The sequence below is a fragment of the Vicugna pacos genome, chromosome 27 (genome assembly GCF_048564905.1).
Source record: "Vicugna pacos chromosome 27, VicPac4, whole genome shotgun sequence".
NCBI lineage: Eukaryota > Metazoa > Chordata > Mammalia > Artiodactyla > Camelidae > Vicugna > Vicugna pacos.
The window spans coordinates 2,804,169-2,827,628 of record NC_133013.1 but is presented as its reverse complement, the minus strand read 5'-3'; the positions used below and the strand labels follow the sequence as shown (position 1 = coordinate 2,827,628).

Sequence of the window (23,460 nt, the reverse complement as noted above, 5' to 3'; positions counted from 1 at the left end):
CATTCAACCTTTTAAGAACAGGAATGGCAACTTTCACAATTTCAAGCAATTTTCAACAGCAAGAGGGAACTCCACAGGGTATTTTCCAACACATTTTGCAAAAGCTTCTCAGGCACAACATGACTACACTGTTTCCATGAAGATGACTCAACCTCAAGCTCCCAGGTGCCTTTTGGAGCAAATTAAATACTACTTCGTGAGTCCATTACCAACTGCTAGCATCAGAGAGAAGGTCCGAAGGCACAAAATGCATGGCCCGAAGGAAAGACCACATTGCAAAGTGTCTTCAGTGGGGCAGGTGGGATATGCAGTGACTTCAGGTGATCAAGCGGTCTTGGAAAAGAAAGATGGGGAGACAGGAAAGGGACAATGACTGCCTTCTCACAGACAGCAGAAAATTTCAGCTCAGCACCAAAGAAAACAGGAGAGCTGTCAATGGGAACAGGACCAAGACTTGTGAGCCTCCTGGGCAGCCAAGATTTTCCTTGTTCCTGAAGAGGCTTCGCTGCCCAAAGGAAATTTTCCAAGAGCCCAAGTTTTATTTTAGGAGGGTATGTGTCCCCTATCCAGAGCATCCTGTTCCACCACAGGTGACGTGGATGTGCACAAGTGGCTGGATTCACGGTCTCACTCAGCCAAGCCCAGGCAAGTATTAGCCTAGGTTTTATACTCAGCAGCTCTAAGAGTCATTGAAAACATAATTCATGGTGTAGAACAACCTTTCATCACCACGAAAATATGATCCCTCTCCAGTGCCTTGGCGAGAGATCATCAGCTACTTCTGCAGAGTCATCGGAGTAATGGATTAACGATTTCCCAGAATAAGTCTGAGATGACGTACAAACCTACTTCATGGAGAGCTCATCACAGCCAGAGATCTTCCTCTGCTCTTGATAAAGCAAAAGCCCTCATTGATCCTGTCCTGCAGCGGCCAGGCATGACTGGGAAAAGGAACCCGGAGGAGTAAAGTGGTGACTGACCTCCCAAAGTGGGCTACTGTGAGCTACTGGGGTCCAGGAAAGCCAATTCCAGTCTCCAGTGGTGAGAATTCAACCTTAGGGTCCCAAGGACAGAGCCAGGTCATCTTCATCAGCAATACGTTACAAGCAGGAGATTTAACAACAACCCCAGTGCTCCATGGACCTCCACGGGGAGTTTAACCCACTAATGTTCTCAGCTGCATCAGACCTCCTCCAGGTCCACGCCTGGCACCCACACCAAAAGGATGCAATGTATCATTGCAGTTACAACACCACCCATTCCTGTCTGGCCATGTTACCAACATGATCCAGCGAGGGCAAGAATAAAAAGAGAGGGGAGCGAGGGTAGGGTCTGGGGCCAAGGGAACGATGGAGGGTGGTCCATCAGTGTGAACACTCACATTTTGTTTTTTATCAAAAAAACACAATATGTATAGTATGCATATGTATGTGTGTGTATCCTATAAAATATACAAGTGGGACTTCAATTTACACAGAATAACACAGAATATGTATACACACGAATTTAATAAAATTATCAGTATTTTGAAATACTGATGTGCTTTTTGTCCAAAAATTCAAGTGACTTCAAATTCAAATTAATCTCTATAGATATGTGTATTTTTTTTTAATCTAAAGGCAGAAATTTCTAGATTAGCCAATTTCAAAAAGAATTCAGATGGCGCAGTGTGACTGCTTGAGCACACACGGAATGTGGTCTGTTACTTAGATTTTCTTCCTGACAGCTTGTCCAGGTCCACATGGAAGAACTGTTGCAAAAATATGAGGTTCTAAATAAAGATCTAATGGGGTATATTGAGACTATAGATGAGTAAAAATAGCTACATACTTAGAAATCCATTTAGATTTAAGAAGGTTACTTGAGATGTACAATGGATGTAAATTTCAGCAGTTTTTTTTTTAGGTTATTGTACAGTTTAATATTAAAAGTTTCTCCTAGCTTATTATTACATTAGTATTTAATTTTTATATTAAAATTTAAGGCAGCATATCAGCTAAAGATACAGTTTTAATCTCTTGGTTTTTTTGTTATTCTTGCCTGTTCAATGGTGTGAAATCCAACACTTTCAAATGGAGTTTGGAAATTTATTACAGTTCTTTCATTCCTATTATAACGTTTTTGTCTGCTATGGTCCAAATGTTCACGTTCCCCCCAAATTCATATGCTGAAACCTTAACCCCCAAAGAAGGCGGTATTGGGAGGTGAGGGCTTAGCTCATGAGAGCGGAGCCCCATTAATGGGATTAGTTAGTGTTCTTATAAAAGAGACCCCACAGAGCTCCCCTGCCCCCCAGCTTCCACCACGTGAGGACACAGGGAGAGGGTATCTGCTATGACTGAGGACAGGCCCTCCCTAGACATGTAGTCAGCAGGCACCTTGACCTTGGAGTCCAGAGTGTCAGAAATCAGTGTCTGCTGTGGTGGGTTTTGTTATAGCAACCGGACAGACTCAGACACTAGCCTAACAGAGTTACAGCTCTTTGCTCTTGGACACACTAATGTGCTCTGACTCTTGTGAGATTTAAAATAAAAAAAAGAATTCAAAAATAAAAAGGGAGAGAACCCAAAGGGCAAGTTTTGTTTAAAAAGCCAAGAAGGTTTTTATTTTATTTTTTTTATTTTAGCCTGGTTTTTATTGCTATTTGTTTCCTTTTGCTCCCCCTGCACTGTGTGTGTGCTATCACACACACACGCGCACACACACACACTTCTGTTCACTTCTTTTAGGAAGGACATATCTCCTCATTTTTGCTCACAGCGTTTCTGGATAATCTTTTGTACAACCGATCTGTTTGTACTTGTCAAAGCCTCCAGAACTTTATAACCATATCTCTCGTTTCTGGGTGAAAATATAAAATGCTGAAAACATCCCACAGAAACATCAATCTACACTCTTTCCAGAGTGACACCATGGCTTAGGTGACAAGCGCCACTTTCTTTCTCTTACAGTTAAAAAATCTAATTTTTGCTAAAATTCCAACTCATTCTATATCCTGGTCACTCAACATTTGAGGAAGTCACTCAACATTTTCCACTGAAGGAATATTAAATAATTTCCTTTAAGCACCCTGAAGCACTAGAAGTCCTGGCAGCGTGCATTTACATGCATGGTGTTATGAGCAGACTTAGATTTGCTGGAGCCGTGGTTAGAGATTCACAACACTTTGAGAGAAACCCCTTCTCCAAGATAGCCGCCTGTGCCCCACTCCAGACGGCGGCCACCCCTGGAAGGAGGGTTTCCAGGCACTTTCAGGCCAGGAGATCAAGAAAGACACAGATACGCTACTCTCAAATAAAAGGAAACAAAACCCAGTGCTAAATCAACACGAGAGACAGAGATCTGCTAAGTGCATCCGTCTGTGAAAGTCACAATCACTAACCACCAGCAGAGGTGGGGCGTCACCGGAAGGCCAGGTGGGGGCGTCCCGGGAATGCCTGGTGGTTTCCAGGGTAACCAGGCAAGCCCAGGGCCTCCTCGGCGTTCCAGACAGCAGCCTGCTTTCCTGATTCAAGTGATTTTATTAGGCAACTTGGTGAGAGACGATTCTCACCCAGAAGCCTCGCATCCACTCGTTCGCATAAATATTGGTGGCACCACCTCACTAGATTCCGTGGGGACGACACCATAGGTGGGCACAACTAGATATTTTTTGTTCAACTCTGCAAATGGCTTTGGGAAACTTCCCCAAAAGCCTCTAAAGTACCGGGGTGATATTAATTACCGGCCTCTGTGGCTATGATATGGGAAATCCACCCTCAGGGAATGTGTGTCCTCAGATACGGCAGCCCAGTTATATAAACTCAGCCTGAGAAGGCTGTTTTTCACTGGCTTGATGTCTATTTATAGTAACAGTAATGCCCCCAATCTTACATTTATGCGATTTTTTTTTTCCTGCAGAGCGCCAAGTGTTTCACGGGCGTCATGAATCTGAGGGCATGGCCTCACGTACTACCACCACCTCCGGGGAAAAAATCAAGGTCACGGCGCCCCCGCGCAGCCACGACACCGGCCCTGCAGGGCAGACACACCTGAGTCCGTACAGCACCGTCCCGTCGGGGTGGAGGCGGATCATGCGGTTCTTCACGGTCACGCCGTGCACAAACGACTTCTTGTCATTTAGGAAGTACGTGTCCGGCACCCAGAGCTGGTCAGCCACCCGATTGTCCAGCGTGAGGTTGAGAGGGATCCCGGAATAGGCGAGCCTTTTATCTCTCCAGTATTGTTGAAAATACATGGTTAAGGTGTAATCCTGCGGGGAGGGGGGAGAAAGAAAAGAAAAGAAAGTTAGTTTGCGTCCGGCCACGGCATGTTTCTTGCATGGTTGACCCCATTTCCGGTTGGAATCCAGGAGAAATGGGTACCATTTTCAGACCGGGTAGGAAGCAGCGGTCGCTTTTTTGTAAATGCAAATACCAGGTTTAATAGGTGTACATCTTGTCTATAATTCCTGGTTTTTTGTTTCATTTTGTTTTGGTTTTTTTCCTGGTAAGAAGCACACTAGACAAACTGGCATTTTAGAACCTAGAAATAAAGGCCAGAAAAAGAGTCATCCTAGGATCAGGGTGCTGGCAGGGAGCTGAGCTTGTGCGCTGGCCTACGACCAGCTTATCCCACCAAGCAGACCCGGGCTCGAGCTACCCACGACAGGCCAGCCCGAGCTACGCACTCTCCACGGTGCAGCATCTTTCTCCCCTTCTGCCCGCTGAGCCGGCTGTAAATAGAAACTCTTTGGAACAGAAGCACCAGTTGGAGACACGATGACCTGTGGGAGGTCTCCGTGCCCCACACATCACATTCTCCTTTCCTTCTGGATGGCCAGGGCCATTTCTACACTAACTGAGCTGTATCATCGTCTTGAGATGATGACATTTACTGAAAATGGAGCCTGGCGCTAAACCGGATGTGGGCGGAGGGAGCCGGGTCACGGCGCAGCCCCCACAAGCCTCCCAACCAAGTAAGTGGCAAACAGCAGATGACCCAACGTTGTTGTTTTGCAGAGTAGTTAGTGCAACAAGGAAGTGGGGTGGGTGAGACAAATCAGAGGCTGGGCATGGAAATTCTAGTTTGAAATGTCTGTTCTTCTTGGCAATCGCTGCTCAAGTCCGGAATGGAACAGGTGTAAAAATCCGGTCCTATTCACGGGACATCCTGAACTCCATGGTGCAAGGATCCAAGCTGAAGATCCGAAACCCTCCCACCAGGGAAGGAGAAATCACCGCTGTTACACGCGCAGGAGCTCCTGGGCGCGCACACTTCCAGGGCACGTCTACAGCAGCCTCGCTCTGTGGGCGGTGACAGGCGGGATGCAAGTCCGCCGAAGAATCCATCCCAGACACAGGTCTTCTGACATCCCCGTCCAGTATTCCTGCTGCCTCACGGGCGGTTCCCAGAGCCTGCTAATGCAGCAGTGCTCCCCCACCCCCGCATCACTGATTACAAGAGTGTGGGGGCATAGAGGCCCCTGAAATGACAAAAAGCACACCCAGTGCTGTGCTCCAGGTGCCCAAGGGCAAGGAGGTGACACAGCCAATACCTGCTAAACAGCTACGAACAAAAGAAGCTCTAAGATATACGGCCCGCAAACAAAATCCGAGGAGCCAAGGAAGCAAACTGCGCAAACAGGCTGGCGAGCCTTTGTGGGGGTTTTATCTACAGCTTGGGGCGGAGGTAGCATCTGAGCGCACGAGGAGAAACACAGATCTTTTTCCCAGGCACTTGCAGGGGGGCGGTCTGCTCCCGGGCTTACCTGTATGAAGCCCCACCCCCCACCAATTTAAGATTCTCACACGGTGGGTGGTAGTGAAGACAGGCCTTGGTCAGTTAGATACGAGGCAGGGGCATGAAAAATCACACAAGGGCGTTGCTTTTACTGAACTGAAGAGAATTTTGCTGGAACTTAGGGTGCAAGAGGAGAAAAGTAAAGAGAGGTGGGCAGGGCTGGACCCCACGGCAATGACCAGAAAGTGGAAGAACTGGACCACCAGCTCCAAAGCCGATGAACTCCACTGAAGATTTCCAAGTAGCGAGGGACATAAACACATGTACTGGCCATGTCTTTCGTTTCCTGATTTCTCATGCTTTACCGTCTGGGCTCTGGGTGACCCTGGAGGGACACTCTCCAGTTCCTAGAGACAGCAGACAACTCGGCCAAGCCCCGGATTGTACTTTTCAGATGTAAACCATCCAACTCAGAGCTCACACCCTGAACTGGCTTCTTTATCAGGTTCTCACACTCCAGGCTAGTACCTCATTCCACAGCTGGCATATCCAGGCACCAGGCAGCCAGGGATAGATGAGGCCCCAAGACCCACTTTAGTGCTTCAAACTAGCCAGTCTTAAGCCTGCTCAGCCAGCCTCGCCCATGCCGGTTCTGTCCATGTTTGAAAGTACGGTAAAGGCTCTCTCCCTGGGACTTCCCTCCTCTTGCACCCTAAGTTCCAGCACAATGGTGCCCCCCTTAGGGTTTCTCATCAATTCAGTAAAAGCAACATCCTTATGTGATTTTTTTTCATGCCCCTGCCTCGTATCTAACTAACCAAGGCCTGTCTCCAATACCACCTACTGTGTGAGCATCTTTAATTGGTGGGGGGTGGGGTTTCACACAGTTGAGACCAGGAGCAGACCTCTGCCCTGTAAGTGCCTGGTGCTTCCCGGTGTCCCCCTCCCCATCACATGGCATGCCCCCTTCTCTTGGGGTCTGTGGGTAACAAACTTTTCAGTGGCAGTAGCCTCCTGCACTGTTGGCCTGGCCACACCTGAGGAATGATACAATCTAGATTTTAAACGCAAAGCTGTGGATGAGGAAGGTCAGTTTTGCAGACGGTGAGTTCAGTGCGTCGGAGGGAACATGAGCCTGCGTAGGGGGAGAGCTCACTGGTGGTGATGAGGGAGGACGGAGGACAGGGGTGCTGGTTTGGAAGTCCTGGGAAGTTCACAGAGAGTAGGCTGGATAGAGACCCTCGGAGGTGGATGGGCCTGTCAAGTTAACAGTCACGCCCCCGCGTCACCATGAACTTCAGGTTGGTGATGCACTTTAACTGAAACATGCAAAGTTTTGGTGGCAGAACAAGATGGAAACACATTAGCAGGAGCAGCTAAAGGATGTTCAATTTAAATATAACCCTCCAAATGACATTCTTATGGAAATAGAAGAGTTTCATCTGCTTCCTTCTGGGTTTCAAAGCCCTCATCCTACGCCTGAGTCGTGAAGTCTAGCACTCCTCTCCCATCTCCCTTCCAGCTGGTGTTCACGTGGGCTGCTGTGAGGCGGGAGGCACCGCCACGTGTCAGCTGGCCCTGGGAATCCAGCTGTCATTCACAGTCTGCAGGCTCGGGATCAGGGTCTAATTTGGGGCTCTGCTGCTCTCCACACCATCAGTGGCCACCTCTTGATATGGGTCTTGGGTGTTTGCTGAGGTGGCTTGGGTGGATGGGGGGTGGAGGGCTTAGGGAGCAGAGGGAGAAAAAGCAGGAGTGCTTAAACCCACATCTGCTGCGTGTGCTGTGCCTTCTACAGCCAGGGCACCGTTACACCCGTGGGGACACTGGTCAGTATCCCGTTTCATTCTCCCGCAGAGAAGGAAGAGGCAGAGGAAGGAATGGTGATGGGACAGGTACAAGCCCCCTCTGCTCTCATGTGCTGCTGGGGGGCAGCTAAAGGGAGGCTGCACCATCAGGGGACCATGGGGCTGACTCTGGGGGGTGCAGTGGGGAGCACTGTGCCCATGAACAGTCAGCGTGCTCTAACCCACAGCAGGTGCCAGGCGATGTGTTCTCTCAGCTCACTGCAACACAAGGCAGGGGTTATGGCTAGTCTCAGGAATGTCTCAAGGAAGTAACGTTTAGAGAGCTCAAATAATTGGCCTCCCCGCCCCCTACTCCACTGAACACAAGGAACCATAGGAAGTGGGATGTGAAGCTGGAGTGGCTCTCAGCCTCACAGCTCTGGGGCGAGATTCTCTGAAGCACACAAACACACACACATACACACACACACACAAAGCATCTGGTGGCGGAGACCTGCAAGGACGCCCTGGAGAGTGGAGAATGTGGCCATGTGCAGGAACGTGTTTTTGAAGGGGAGCCGTAAGGACTAAGCACCACTAAAGCCCTCATCCCTGCAGACACTGAGCTGAGCTGCTACGAAGGCAGACGCCTTGGGAAGGTCTGTTTCCTCCAACAGGTCCCAGACAAGTTGCTGGTTTTCACATCGGGAATGATGTGGCCTGGACCACACAGCACAGCCATGAGGAGATGCACTTTGTGTGGGGTGGAGAGTCTTCCAGGATTGGAATTCTGAGGCTGTAAAAGCTCCAGGAATTCACAGAGATCTAGATGGCAGTGGGCTAGGGGTGGAAGGCGGGAGACCCTGGGCTCCTCAGGAAATGTAAGGTGGAGGTAGACTCAGGCGACTCCTGGAGGAAACACGCTGTGAGAAGGAGCAGGGAGATGAGGCAGGGCTGCAGGGGGTGGAGCCCTGTGCCACTGGGGCAGGAGACCCTGAAATGAGACACACAGCAGTGCTGCTCACAGACTCAGTCCCCCACTGATTTGATGAGCCCCAGGATGGCACAAGCAGAGGAAAAGGTGGAGAAAGGGGTGGCCCTGTCAGAGCAGGCAGGTAGCTAGATATAAGCAGAGAAGGGGGGACTCAGGCCAAATGGCAGGAATTGGGCAGAAAGGAGGGGACAGAGCCAAATGCAAGAAACCCTACGTCATGTAAACACCAGGGGTCCCTGGGCAGAGAAAGAAAAGCAGGGACCACTGGGCTGATAAGCGGTCACACATTTTGGGGTGACAAGTGACCTAGAGGCTGACAAAGAAAGGTGGGAAAAGGCAGGGATCACCAGCATCCAAAAGTAACCTTTGGCTCATTATGCCCTCATTTCAATAAAATTAGGCTGGCAGATCAGAAGTACCCATCATGCACCAACACCATAACACTTCTGATTCAGACTAAATAAGGACAAAAACCCCTCCTCCCCTCAGGAAGGTGGAGTTGGGATGGAAATCAGGGAATATGACCCCAAAACCTTCCCTCCCCAGTGAATATTCCACCCATTCATTTTTACACCCTATGTAACCAACTTGCCAAAGAACTCAGGGCAGCCGCTCACCTGAGCCTGCCCGCTCTCCCCTTGAGAGCGCACTATCCATCCCTTAATAAGTCCCCACTTCACTGTCTCAACCTCCCTGTCTCGTCTCAATTCTTTCTACAGCAGGACAAAAACCTAAGCACCAGCAACAGCCCTACAGGGGGTTAAGCCTTCCTTGCCTTGTTCCTTGGGTGTCCCCCCCAAATGTGGTGCCGCTGAGAGAGACCCAGGACAGAAGGAAAGGGGTTGCACATGGCTGAGACTCTGAAGTGGCATTTCTCAAAAAAGGGCTTTTGGTGTGCAGAGGGTCACGGGGATTAGAACCAGGCAGCACCGGTGAGTGGTTTGATATTGATGGTGAGCAGTTGGGTCTCCACTCCTGGACCTTGGTCAAGATCACTGTGTCCGTTTCACCTTTCCTGCTCTGTGACGTGATCCACCCGGGTGCCAGGAGGAGTCTTTAGGTCCCAGGCATGGAAATCTCTCAGATGCCAGGGTGAGAGGAGATCCTGCTTGTCCCCTCCTTCCCTACCTCCACCTTTTGCAGGGAGACTAAAGCTCTCGGAGTCAGAGATTGGGGAGGAGTGGGGAGGAGGGAGGAGCTGAGTGTGGGGAGGGGAGGGATGTGGGAGAAGTGGGATCTGGGAGCAGCGGGCATGAGGGGATGGTGGGCACTGGGGAGCAGCAGTCCCCTCTCTAGGGCCAGGGGCTGACTTAGACTGACTCACACAGAGAAGAGGCAGATGGTCTCCAGGCACTGGTTCTTGGCTGTGGCACAACCAGCCACATCAGCACATCTAGGCAGAGCGTGCTGACAGAAGAAAGAGGGGGTACCAGCCTGGAGAGCAGGGCTTACAGAAACAGCAGCTGCCAAGGGGCTGCGGTCACAGGGCTCCGTGACCCAGAGCGGCAGAATCCCTTCTTCTGCAGCGGGGACACCCACGGACTCTGCTCCCCACATTGCCCCCACGTTCTTCAGACCTGGTGGGGCATCTAGCTCACAAAGCTCCTTTTGGTCATAATTTGATATCACTTGACTTTAGAAGGCAGTGCTTTGGGTGAGAGTTGAGACTTGTAGTACTTCGCATGTGTATTTATAAATACCCTCCTAGAATTAATCAGTTGACACACTGCTTGTGTGCTCACGAACGCTGACTCACATCCATTGTGTTAGCAGGTGTATCAACACCCCTGGGAGCCCTGAGAACCCCCGGTCTCCCGTTGAGGTACAGATGCAGGGGCTGCCACCGGACGCTGGGGAGGCCCTGAGAACAGGCTTCGCTTTCCTAAGACATGCGATTCAGTGGAGAGCAGTCAGGCAGTGTGGAGGAAAATCCAAGTGCACCTTCATCCAGAAGTGCCCGGGCCACTCACAGAACTGGGACTCTCCGGGGAATAAACGTACACACGTCAAGGTAAGCTACTCAGTTATAGTTGGCTTGAACTATTTTAGTTCATCAAGATAATTAGGTAAGATAAAATGTCTTTTTCTCTCCATACTATAAAAGGTTTATAGTGAACTTGGGATCAGCATGAAGAAATACAGAGGAACTGTACTCAACGCCAATAGGCTTTAAAAAAATCTTACAAACAAAAGCATTCCATTGAAGGGCCATTTATTCCCCCGGGCTGCTTTAAGGGGTGGGAAAGTCCTTTGATAACTCAATGAAGCCATGGGTCCTTTCCTCGCTCTCTCTGTTGACGTGTGTGTATTCAACCAAACAGCATGGAACACTCCAGTCCACTGCTAGGCTGCTTCCTACGGGCTGTGCGCTGCCTTCGCAAGGGGAGAGCAGATACTAGCAGTGTTGTTGGTGAGTGTGCTCTTGTCTTGAACCAGAAGGAATTCAGAAACAAGACATGGAGGTCAAGAAAGCAAAGCAAGGATTTATTAAGGGATGGGTGGTAGGCTCTCAAGGAAAGAGCGGGCAGACCCAGGTGCGTAGCTGCCCTGACTTCCTCTAGCAGGCTGGTTTTATGGGTATAAAAGTGAATGGGCAGAATATTCGTTGGCAGGGAGGGTTTTGGAGCCGTCTTTCCTGATTTTCATCCCAGCTCTACCTTCTTAGATGGGGAAGGAGGGGTTTTTTACCCTTAATTAGTCTTGATCGGGAAGTCAGGTGAAGTCATAATGAACAAAGGTTCCATTCAGATGGTGGAGAGTCCTGTCTTATCCCACCTTTCTTTGCCCCTAGGACACTTGTCAACCCAGAACGTATGACGACTTATCAGCCCAGAGGTTCATGTTTTTCTTTGCCTGTCCAAGGACCCCCGTTGTTTACAAGATGTATGGTTTCCTGCCATTTGGCCCGTATCCTCTTTTCTTTGCTCATATCTAGCTACTTGCCTGCTCTATCAGTAGGTGGAGTTCCATAAGTTTGTAAGTCATTTGCTTATAACGTTTTCTCATTGCAAAAATATGACACAAGGGTTGTTAGATTTTATGCTGGATTATAAAACTCCATTTCATGCAAGAGTCAGAAGCCAGAGTTTCTGGGGAAGACACCAGCCCAGTGCAGCGTCCCATGGTTGGGAGCTAGTGGGTTGAGGAAGCTGCAGGTGTGGCAGGGAGAGGCAGTGACAGGGGACAGGTGGACAGTTCAAGGGGGCTGGGACAGGATGCTGGCACTAGAAGCTCCAGGGTCAGCCCCAAGCGCTGGGGGTGGGAACAGGCATTCTTGAACATGAGGCAATCAGGAGCCAAGCATTTATGCACAGGTCCTTTGACAATCTCCTGACAGTATATGCCAACAGCATCCGTAACAACAAATCAGAACAAAATAAAACCTCAGCCCTTCTTTCAGGATATAATTCAAGCAGCTCCAATAAACTGCAATAGGAGATAAACAACAAAGTTTCTTTCCGCTTGTGGAAATTTCTTGGTATTTATCGCATTAAAATGACAAGAATACATATTTGAAAGTGGAAATATTGCTCATTATTCTGCAATTAGGTAACTGACTAGATTTCCTCAGCACAGGAAATGAAAAAACAATTTCCTTACCCGAGAAAGAAATGCAATCTCCAAGCCAAATTTAAATATTCAACTGCAGCTGTGAAAGCCACAGGACACCTGCATTTGCATCTGGTTCAGCAAGTTTATGAGACAAAAGCTCACAGGTGAGCTGTTCTCAAGTCAGGGAAGATGGAAAAGGGGTTTGAGAAGCTTACATAAGCCCGAGGTGGTGGAAGCTTCCTTTGCAGGCATCTCTGAGACTAACTTCAGGCTGGGGGAATCTTGGGATTTCAATTAACAAAGTTCATTTAGAAAATTCTAATCCGTTCCTTTTAGTGGCCTAAGAATGAGTATTGTGAATGAAGAATGTTGCCTTCAGTATCAGTAAACAAAGGATGTTGCAGCTGTTAAGCCTCTACACCTGCCCTGGAAGGTCAGTCCAGAGGGAACTCAGGATGCAGACAAGTAGGCAGCCAGGCTCCTGCAGCCACCCCCAAGGTGCCCCCAGAGGGGACTCAGGGTGAGAAATCACAGGACACTGGCCCTAGATGCTAGGTGCATCTCAAAGGAATGATTTCCATAAGCCCAGACTTTTTCACCTTTCCATACATAGAAAAGTGCTGAATTCCTTAACTTGAAATATCTGGTTTTCTTTAATTAACAGTAATCTTTTGATGTTCTGACTACCTGGTCTTTGTTGCAAGAACTCCTATATATCCTGGCTCCTCCCATGCCACTTCAAAGCAGTCCCTTAGAGCTATCTGAGAGGCTGTCTCCCTGGCTTGAAATCCTCAGAAATTCCACCAAATAAAATATAAATCTCAACTCTTAGTTTGTGCATTTTTTTCAGTCGACAGTATCTAACACTACATCCACCTCCCTTCTCACTAAAGACGTTGCTAGTACCTAGGTTTCCACTTGTTGAGTCCAAGTGGTGGTCTGTGGGAAGGAAGCCGGACCACCTCCTTCTGAGCCTCTCTCCTCCTCCCTCCCTCTGCTCCAAGTCTTCACGGAGTATCTACTGTTGATTAAAAAATGCACAACCTGAAACCTGAGAGTTATGTTTTATTTGGTGGACTTTCTGAGGACTTGAGCCCGGGAAGCAGCCTTCAGATTGCTCTAAGAGATTGTTTCGCCCAGGCAAGGGAGGTCCCAAGATAGAGAGGAGTTTTTGCCACAAAGACCATGTAGTCAGAACATCCAAAGATTACTGTTAATTAAAGAAAACCAGACAACCCAAGTTAAGGAACTGAGCACCTTTCTATGTACGGGAAGGTGCAAAGGTCTGAGCTCATGGAAATCATTCCTTTGAGGTGCACCTCACTATCAAGGGCCAGCCTCCTGTTCTTCCACATCCTGAGTCTCCTCAGGGCGCACCTTTGGGAGTGGTGGGCATCCTGCTTCCATCCTGAGTTCCCTTGGGCTCAAGTAGGTGACAGCTTGATGGCTGCAACATCTTTTGTTTACTGATACGGCAGGTGGCATTCTTGATCCACAGCAGACATAAAGTGGAACCAAGTAAAATGAAAGTGATTAGGAGAAGGCCCTCTGGACTCAGACGTGCCCGAGTCTCAAGTCTGCCTCCTACTGACTGGGCAAACGGGGGCGCCTTTCCCTGTTCTAAGCCCACCTCCCCACCCGGGGAAGTCGCCTGTCACACACTCCGAAGTGCTTAGCGCCACGGAGGGCACACCCCAGGGGCCACGCCATGTATACCAGTCCAAAGGTAGTGTACATTTAAGGACTATCTACTTTGTCTGAAGCTGGCAGGCGAGGAAGCTGATGTGGGAATGTGCAGGAAGGTCACTGAGAGCTTTTGGTCTTCATACAGCCATTATACTTGCCAAAAGGCTCACAGTCTATATTTTTTATTCATCCACCTAAGCACTAAATATATTCAGGAAATGAAACCAGTCGCGTCTGTATGAAATCTGGAAAAGCTGATGAAAATAGTTACAAGTTTCCCCAGTCCTCTAAAGCCATCTGAAAAACGGGCACAGACAGAAATCACGTTGAAAATATGCTTTTTTTTCATATATGAACAGATACCAGAGATGTTTTTCTGGAGTCCAGTACATCTGAAATGTAAAATGATTATACTGACCTACATTCAAAGGACAAAAATACATCATATCAGAAGAAATTCAGAATTCAACCTAAACCAACGAGAACCAGGAAAAGAGTGATGTCCTCGGTTAAATCAATCTCCAGCAGAGCGAGTTTGCAGGGGGTGGTGGGCAGGATGCCTCAGACCACCGGGTCAGCTTCTCAGCCTGTGCCTTACCCGGGAAAGTTACCTAATCACTCAGCCTCAGCAACTTCTGGTGGAAAAATGAAAGTACAAATGCTCGTTTTATAAAAGTGCTCTAGCAATTAATTGAGCTAACAATGCTTAACCCAGTGCTTGGCTCATCAAAAGCATGTGGAAAATTACACATTCTGTTCTTTGATCCCAGAGCAGGGCCAGTCATCCTCTCAAAAGCACCCCCAGCACCCGAAGGAAGGGGATCCTCTTTAGCAGGTGGGCCCCCAGCCCTTTGCTTCCCACCACGGAGTACAGACTCAACTCCAAAAACCCCGCTATGAGCTATTATCCCAAGATGCCAGTAAGAAAGACTCAGCTTGACGCCTTAGTGTAGAATTCTCTGCGCCATCTGAACAAAGCAGGCCTCACACTTTTCTTCTAAAATCCCAAGGTCCACCTTCTAGTCAATATTCAAAACGCAAAAGACACAAGCTTGTTTCCTGAAATGTATCAGGTCACTAGCTTGTCCATAAAACATTTTTTTTCTGCTGTGAAAATATTTTGAAATTTCACATTAAAATTAAACACAAATTTTAAAGTAGCTACAGCACTAATAAAAATATCAAACCAGCCATGCTGCCGGGCCTGACCTGCTATGGCTGACCTGACCCCCAGGGGCCCCAGGGCTCACCTCCCCCCAGCCCTCCCCATCGTACAGTCAGTTGACCCCTCTGTATACAAAGAACATTTTTCACTGTGTCCCCTCCACAGACACCCCCCCAACTTTCTTTTTTTAATTGAAGTTGATTTACAGTGTTGTGTGAGCTTCTGGTGCACAGAATAGTGATTCGGTTTATACATGTGTATATATATTCTTTTTCATTGCAGGTTATTACAAGCTATTGAATATAGTTCCCTGTGCTATATACAGTAGGGCCTTATTGTTTCTTTATTCTGTATTTAGTATCTGCTAATCCCAACTCCTAATTTATCACAGCTCCTTTTAATTCTCCCAAACTTGAGTATCTAGGCACCTGGAGCAGGAAACATCTCCTATTCTTAACTGCAGCCTCCAGATCCTTGTTCCTCCATCAGTGTCTCTGGGCCACTTATTTCCCTGAGATGCTGCCTTTTGGATCTTTCCATCCAGATGCCCCACGCACAAACCAAGTTCAGCATGTCTCGAATTAACTCCTCTTTCTACCCCAAATCTATTCTCCATTCTCTCACAGCATCTACATACATACTCTCTCAACCAAACCAAAAACCAAGGTTCTATACCAACCTCTTCTTTCTTTCATATGCAACATCCAACATTCATTCAGTCACTGGGTTCTGTTGATCCTGTTTCTTAAAGGCTTTTCATAGCTAGAACGGGGTCATGAGTTAGCAGCAGCCGGAGGACGGTGGAGAGTGTTTCCACTGATGTCCCTGCGACAAGGGGTTAGAGATGAGCCCTCGACTCCCAAACCCCTCCCCAGAAGAAGGTGTCCCCGTGTGTGGTGTCTAGAGGAGGCTGAGTCCCATACCAGACCTCAGAGAGATTGTGGGTTAAACAGAAGAACACACAAGAGGATCAGATGTCTCCCACTCCATATGGGAACAGATGTTCTAAGTCGGCACAAACATTGTATGAATGAGATTTTGGAATGTGCTTAGAAACTGGGGAGGAGTCATTTCATATTCCTCTTTATTTTAAAGGAGTGTTTATCTGAATAATACTCATTAAAGACACAAAACTGTTCCAGAAATAGTGTGTGTGTGTGTGTGTGTGTGTGTGTGTGTGTGGTGTGTGTGTAATCAGATACACAGCTTTATTTTCCAGGAACTACCTCTGATTTATGGGCCTCTAAAGGGGGTGCAATGACTCTTGAACGTGTCATCTATCCAAAGATGCTCCAAGAACTGGCTGTGAGAAACAGCCATAAACTAGTGCAAGGTGCCCTCAACACCTCCATATTTGAAAGCTACTCAAGCTAGGGGAATATTACACCTGAAGATGTGAGTGATGTGTCCACATTCTGACTGCAGGGCATTTCTTAAGCCTCTGTGCTCTTCCCTGGCCGGAGCATGGAGCCCGCAGATGACCGTGAAGCTAAAAATTCTACATCCTTAAATAGTGATGCTCATCTCTTGGGTTTCATGGTTTATAAGTTCTCATTATTAGATTTGCTGAACTGTGGGTCACCCTGAATCCCTTCAAGAGAGCAGAAAGGCAAAAAAAAAAAAAAAAGCTTCAACAGAGAAAAGGGCATTTATTTAGCTTAAAATAAAGGATTAAGATTTCCAGTTTAAACCAAGAACCTCTCCAATAAACTGGTACTGTGGGAATTCAAATGTCCTTTGATTTTATATACGGACCTCAATAGCCATATTTAACAATGGATTTCCCCTCCACAAAGACAAACCCTGTAGACTGGCGATGCCACGCATTTTAAAGTCCTTCCAGTTTCTAAGAAGATGTGCTATTTTTAGGCAAGTCCATTCATTTCTGAGAGCAAACCTATTTCTGGGTTTTTCACCCAGAACTTGTTAGGTTCTGGCTATTAGACAAATGACAATACTAACAATATTACACTTCATATAGCTGAGAAAGACTGGCTTGGTAATGTTTTTGAATTGTTATTAAGTGCAGCAGAAACACGTGGATGGGCATCTCTGCATGGAGTTGCGTGGGGCAGTCCCAGCCTGCGGGCTGTTGTAACGAAAGCCCACACGGTCAGGAGGAAACCAGGGGGCAGGGCTTCATACAGCCAACCCGGCACGGTGCACAAGGTGGGAGACACACGAGGGCTCACCTTTAGATAGGAGGGGATGGCACTTGGTTCCTGCTTAAAAAAATTTATTGAGGTACAGTTGATTTATGATATTATATAAGTTTCAGGTATGTAACATAGTGATTCACCATTTTAAAACTTACAGTTATTATAAAATATTGGCTGCATTCTCTGTGCGGCACAACATAGCCTTGTTGTTTATTTACTTTATGCACAGTAGTTTGTGTCTCTTACACCCCTCGCCCTGCCTTGCTCCCGCTTCCCTCTTCTCGCCCTGACTGGTTTGTTCTCTACAGCTGTGAGTCTGCTTCCTTTCTGTCATATTCCCTAGTTTGTTTTAGAGTCCACATATTAGTGGTATATCACCCAGTGTTTGTCATTCTCTGTTTGACTTATGTCACTAAGCAGAATACCCTCCAAGTCCATCTACGTTGTTGCAAATGGTGAATTTTTGTTCTTTTTTATGGCTGAGTAGTGTTCCATTCCATATCTGTGTATACCACATGTCCTTTATCCATTCATGCTCCTGCTTCTTGCCCTGGGCCCCACTAATCGTGGACCTGCCTAGTCATGAGCAGTCAACTGTCTTTTGTCTTCAACTCATGAGATCTGTGTCTCCTGCCAGCCTCCATGGGAACTGTGGGTGAAATCCCAGATCCCTCACTCTTCTTGCTTTTCTACCTGCCCAACTGGCCCATCTTCTCTGCTGCTCCTTCCAATCCTTCCTCTTCTTCCTAAGGCCACAGTGCCCAGGACGCCTCACACTGGGCCACCATCTCCGCACGCACTTAGTCACACCCTGGCGCCTTCTCTGCTACCTGCACTCACTTCGTTTGTGATCTCCTCTAGCTTCGGGGCTTCACGTCCTATTTCTATCTTTAGGATTCTCAAATTTACTCTCCAACTCAGTTTTTAAGTCAAACTCCAGAATCAACTCAACACACCCAGACTGAACTGCTAATGTTATCCTCAAAACAGATGCACTTAGAATCTTCCCCATTCACTCGGTCTACCACCATTCTTCCAGTAACTCCGGCCCAAACCTCCAATCGTTTCCACTCCTCTCCTCTCTCACATGCTACATCAATCACAGGAAAGTCTGCTGACTCTGCATTAAAAGCGGACTATGGTCCAGCCACTTCTCATCACTGCTACGGCTGCCAGCCTGGGCAGACACCCTCCCTCTCCCCCTCTGCGCTACAGCAGCCTCAGGACCGCTTCCCTGCACCTGTTTTCTTCGATGGTCCTGTTAGCAACACAGCATCCAAGGTGATTTTTTTTAAAAACAGTTTAAATCAGCTCATTTGCTCCCGTGTTCAAAACCATACAGCGCCTCCTTATTTCACTACAATTGTGTGTGCTGCTCTATGAAGACTCAGTTTTTACTCCCTGTTTTGTGGAGTTCCTTAGTTTGGTCTCCTGTTTCTGCCCGACCACTAACACCCAGCCACCTGGTTACACAGGGCAGATGACCCCAGGGCTTCCAGTCTTCAGGTATAGCTTACAACACTTTCATCCTTAGCTCTCTCTCCGAATAGACTCTCTGGCCCTTGAGGCTCCTGGGACTTCCTTTTATTTTCCTGTGAATTAAGTGATACATTTAAATGATGTTTAATGTGATTCATTCACAATTTCTGATGGTTTTATGCTGAGAGTTCTTTAGAATTTCTAATCAACCACATTGCTAGACACAGAAGTCCCCATCCTTTCATCAGTCCACCTGGGACTTGCTTCGTCTCCAGCCTGGTCCCAGCAATGTGGCCCAATGACCTGCAGAGGGCACTCTCTTGCCCTCATCTGGCTAGGAAGCTTGCAGCAGGGCTGGAAGCAGGGGCTCGGGCACTGCTGGGCCCCTGAGACACTCTCCTGGCCTTTCTATCTACTGGCTGTGGGCTCAGAGGTCCTCTGCGGGACCCTCCCGTCAAAGTCTCAATGTGCCCGCCTCTGGCTGGACCTGTTCTTCTCCTCCATGGTTCCTAAGATGTTTAACTCTTTGCCAATTATCCCTCTGAGCGCTGACTGAGTCCTTCACCACCTACTCTCCTGACTGCTCTATCCCAGGGGGTACCTTGTCATATCTTTATCCTTTTTCCTTTTCCCCAGTCCAATTCCAGGGCCCACCTCAGCTGCCCCGGATCAGCACTGCAGGAGACAGGGCCCCGGCGCTGGTGTGTTTTAAAAGCTCCATTTGCCATTCTCATTCTTGCCCCGTCGTTCATCTTTTACACCCTGAGTTCATACTCTGATCACACTGTCAGTTTCAAATTATACTGGACCTTTTACTTTCATTAAAATCAGGAAGCTTTTATTTCTCTATTTAGAAAAGCATGCACGTGTGCCGAGCAAAGCGCAGTGCGTGGACAGCACCTGCCCCACGCCGCCGCGGGGAGGCCGGTCTGCACCCTGCGAGGTGCAGGAACAAAGGCCTCCCTCCGGCCTCTCGAATACCAGTGGATGCCAGCGCCCTCTCACTCAAACCACTTCAATAAGCTTGGAACACAACCCATCATCTCCATGGCAACCATGGACCTGACCACGGGGAGACTCGGGTCAGGGCTCTGGCTCCCCGGGTCTCCAACCGCAGGGGTCTGAGGGCGGCCTCAGAGCACGGATGTCCCGCCTCGTTCCAGACCCTGATGCCCTAAAGAACCATCCACCTGACACGTGCTGCCACGCTGGCGAGCTGTTTAGTAAACTCACACAAGGAGTGAGTATTTCAGAGTACGTATTTCATGCATCTTAACTTTGCTGTGCTATTTATATCACTTATTGAAAGATCTTTTCATGTCATATAATGTATTCACACAGTGGTGCACTCGCACAGTGTATTTATAGAGAAATCCAGCACCCTTGTGGTGTTCAGACACTCGCATACCAAGTTTTTAAAGCTGCTGTGTGATGATTATGCTTATTTTAATTCCTTTAATATCTGCTCCTGGGAAATGTAAACAGATGTTTCTAATTACCCCCTTTGTGCGTGCACATGGAAGATTTAGATTTCATGAAGAGAAGGTGTCTACCGTGGCAACAGGAATCATGAAAGGATGGTTTTGATGGTTAAAACACCCATATTTTGCTCTGGAAGTTGGTAAATAAACAAGAACTATTGAAATATTTCAAAGGAAAAGCATTGTTTTAAGAAAGCAGGCACTCTCCCTCCGCTGGCAATGTCCTGTTAAACGTTAATGTCTGATCCTATTCGTATTCAAATGAGTCCAAAGAAGTCAGGACACACAACTGTGGGCCAGCCAAGCTGACTTGCCACTGAAAGCACATTTTTATGTAGCATCCAAGTGGTGATTTAAAGCAGCGAACGGTCGCCATTCACCAAAGCTCTGGTTAGAGCATCAACTATCAAGTTAATTGTACATTTTCCTGATTTCGTGAGTAACGTTGGGTATTAAAATACAGGTTTTCCATATGCGACTTGCCTCACGTCGGCTAGCAGCTACACTATTTTTGGCATGAAACAATAATTCTAAGTGTCCTTTTATGTTCCTCAGTTCCTTTGTGGGCCTTCTCAGGAACCACACAGCCAGGATTCAGCTATGACATGACGCAGCTTAGAGGGACACTTTTTTTTCCTTTCCACAATTTTGGAATTGTGCGTGCCAAATTCAGTTATAACAGAACCAAAGATGTCAGCGAGTCAGCTGCTGTGTTCATCAGAATTGGAGTGTATAATTTATAACTGGCAATATAATTAACAGCTGGTAATTTAATCATCTGTGATTCACTTGCTATACATTGACCTTCAAAGCTGTGAAACTGCTGTCACTTAAAATGTATAGGGCTGTGATGTCACAAGAGCTGCATTCCTTTTTGGCCTCCTCCGGCTACGCTCTGACTCAGAATTTAACCCCATGACCTAAAGAGACTTTTTGCATGACGTTAAACAGAACAGTCCCGTGAGCGACAGGCATCTGCAAGAGATCCTAAGACTCACTTCTCACCCATCATCAAATTTTACCTTGATGGGTGACGACTGTGATGGTCTGATTGCCTTCCAGTGAGGACAGGAGCCAGAGAACTCACATTTGAACTTAGGCTCCGCACGTGAGGACTTCCCAGAGCGGCAGCAAATGTCGGGAGGTTCCGTGGACCAGGCTTGACAGAGCTGCCCAGTGGCCTCACTTCTCTGCTGGGGTGCCTCCCCTCTGGGTCTGGCCAGATGAGGGTAAGACAGTAAGGAAGGAGGAAAGGGGACTGACTGGCATAGCTGAGGTTCAAAGATTATGCCCAAGGACAAGGGCACTGGCATCCAGGGTCAGCACGTCCCACGGAATACCAACTGGTGGTCAGAATTAGGGTTTCCAGAATTACATTTTTGCCCCTCAACCGTCCACGACTAAAGCCACTGGAGCCAGGAGGGAGCGAGCTCACATCCGCTTCTGGTCAGTTTCATCAGCACAGCCTGGGAACCACACTGAAGTGTCAGGGAACGGGTGACGATGTCCCCCGCATGCCAGTCTGCCTGTTCACAGCACGGCCGGTGCCAGGTGAACTCGGCTTCCCTGGCTGACAGGGACAGCTGATGGCAGGATGCACACAGAGAAAGAATGAGAAACATAAAGGAAGCTTGGATTGTCTCACACTGAAAACACTCTAACTCCTATTCTTTACCTATCTATCCACATATACAATACCCAAGGCAGTGACAGATAGCTGTACCGTTATGTAATTTTTATTTTTGTTTTGTCTTTTTTTGGTGGGGGAGGGGCAATTAAGTTTATTTATTGATTTATTTTGACCGAGGTACTATAGGTTGAACCCAGGGCCTCACACATGCTAAGCATGCACTCTACCACTGAGCTATACCCTCCGTAATTTTTAAATATTGTGGGTTGTTTGCAAGAAGGATGATCAGTTAGCCAATGGACAGGCATTTTTTAAATCAATTCATTTATCCATGGACTTTGATTCAGTCACTGCATTCATTCATTCATCGTTTTCTATTCATTTATGTATCACATTTGCCCCGCCAAGCTCACAGAATAAATATTTGCTGTGGATTCAGTTTCCAAGACATGCAACATTTTTATTTAAAGTCGCTGTTCAAGCCCGTCTTTTCTCTCATGAAGATCGTTCAAAGGTCCGTCTTTTCCTTTTCCTCCTTTCTGGCTGCCTGGCCAGTGCCCTCATCACCGCATCTCCAGGTCGTGCAGCAAACTGCCTCCCTCTGCTTCAGGCCAGCTCTCATGCCGCTCATCATGATGGTCTCTGGTCCTGGCTGGTCCGCCCCGCCTCACTGTGGGTTTGCATCCAAGGCTGGACAGAGGAGCGTCTCTCCAGCCTCGCGGGGGGCTCTCCTCTCCCGAGGAGTCCCCTCTGAGCCCGGGTCCTGGCCGGACCCTCTCTCCCCTGTGCCCCTCACTCTGGGCTTCCAGGCTCTGCCAGGAGGGTCCTGCCTGTCCTGCATCTGTAAATAACCTGAAACTGGGCTCATCACGGCCTGAGCTGAAGATCCTGCTCTTCCCAGGCAAGGAGGGTTCTCCCTGCCCATCACGTGAACTGTGACCTCCGGCTGGTCTGCCTTCACTTGGTGGTGGATTTCCCTCCTGCGCCAGCGCGGCCAGTCTGTCTGACCCCCTCTGTGTTGCCCTGCTCCTCTCCACACTTGGTTCTCCTCGTGTTTCCCCGTCTTACAAGCCTTTCCCACACCACACCGTCTTCCTGCCAAGCACCCTCCAGGGGCACATCCCCACGGAGCCTTCTTGGACTCTCTCCTGCTTTATGGGCTCGCTTAGGTCTCGCCTAGAATAGGAGGGCGACCAGCATGATTCCTAAGACTATGATTCTCTGAAACATCAGAAGCCATACGTGACAGTTTACCAAGTAACTGCTCTCTACTTGTTTCTTCTTCTGTTACTTATTTTTTTAATTGCAGTGTAGTCAGTTTACAATGTGTCAATTTCTGGTGTATAGCACAGTGCTTCAGTCATACACGGACATACATATATTCCTTTTCATATTCGTTTTCATTATAGGTGACTACAAGATATTAGATATAGTTCCCTGTGCTGTACAGAAGAAACTTGTTGTTTATCTATTTTATATGTAGTCATCAGTATCTGCAAATCTCAAACTCCCAATTTATTCCTTCCCACCCTCTTCCCCCCAGTAAGTTTGTTTTCTATGTGAGTCTGTTTCCGTTTTGCAAATAAGTTCATTTGTGTCTTTTTTTCTCTTTTTATAGATTCCACATATGAATGATATCATATGGTATTTTTCTTCCTCTTTCTGGCTTACTTCACTTTGAATGACAACCTAAATATCCACTGACAGATGACTGGATAAAGCCATGGTATATTTATACAATGGAACACTACTCAGCCATAGGAAAAAATAATGCCATTTGCAGCAACATGAATGGCCCTGGAGAAT

At 47.8% G+C, this 23,460-nt stretch overlaps 1 protein-coding gene across 3 annotated transcripts in view; it reads right to left on the bottom strand.

Moving 5' to 3' along the window:
* The window catches only part of GABRB3 (gamma-aminobutyric acid type A receptor subunit beta3), a 292,198-nt gene that overhangs the window by 57,600 nt on the left and 211,138 nt on the right, over positions 1–23,460 (bottom strand). For all 3 annotated transcript variants that reach the window (XM_072950637.1, XM_072950638.1, XM_072950636.1), the window contains one exon: positions 4,032–4,252. In XM_072950637.1, coding sequence (XP_072806738.1) covers positions 4,032–4,252 — 221 coding nt within the window. The remainder of the gene's footprint in view (positions 1–4,031; positions 4,253–23,460) is intronic.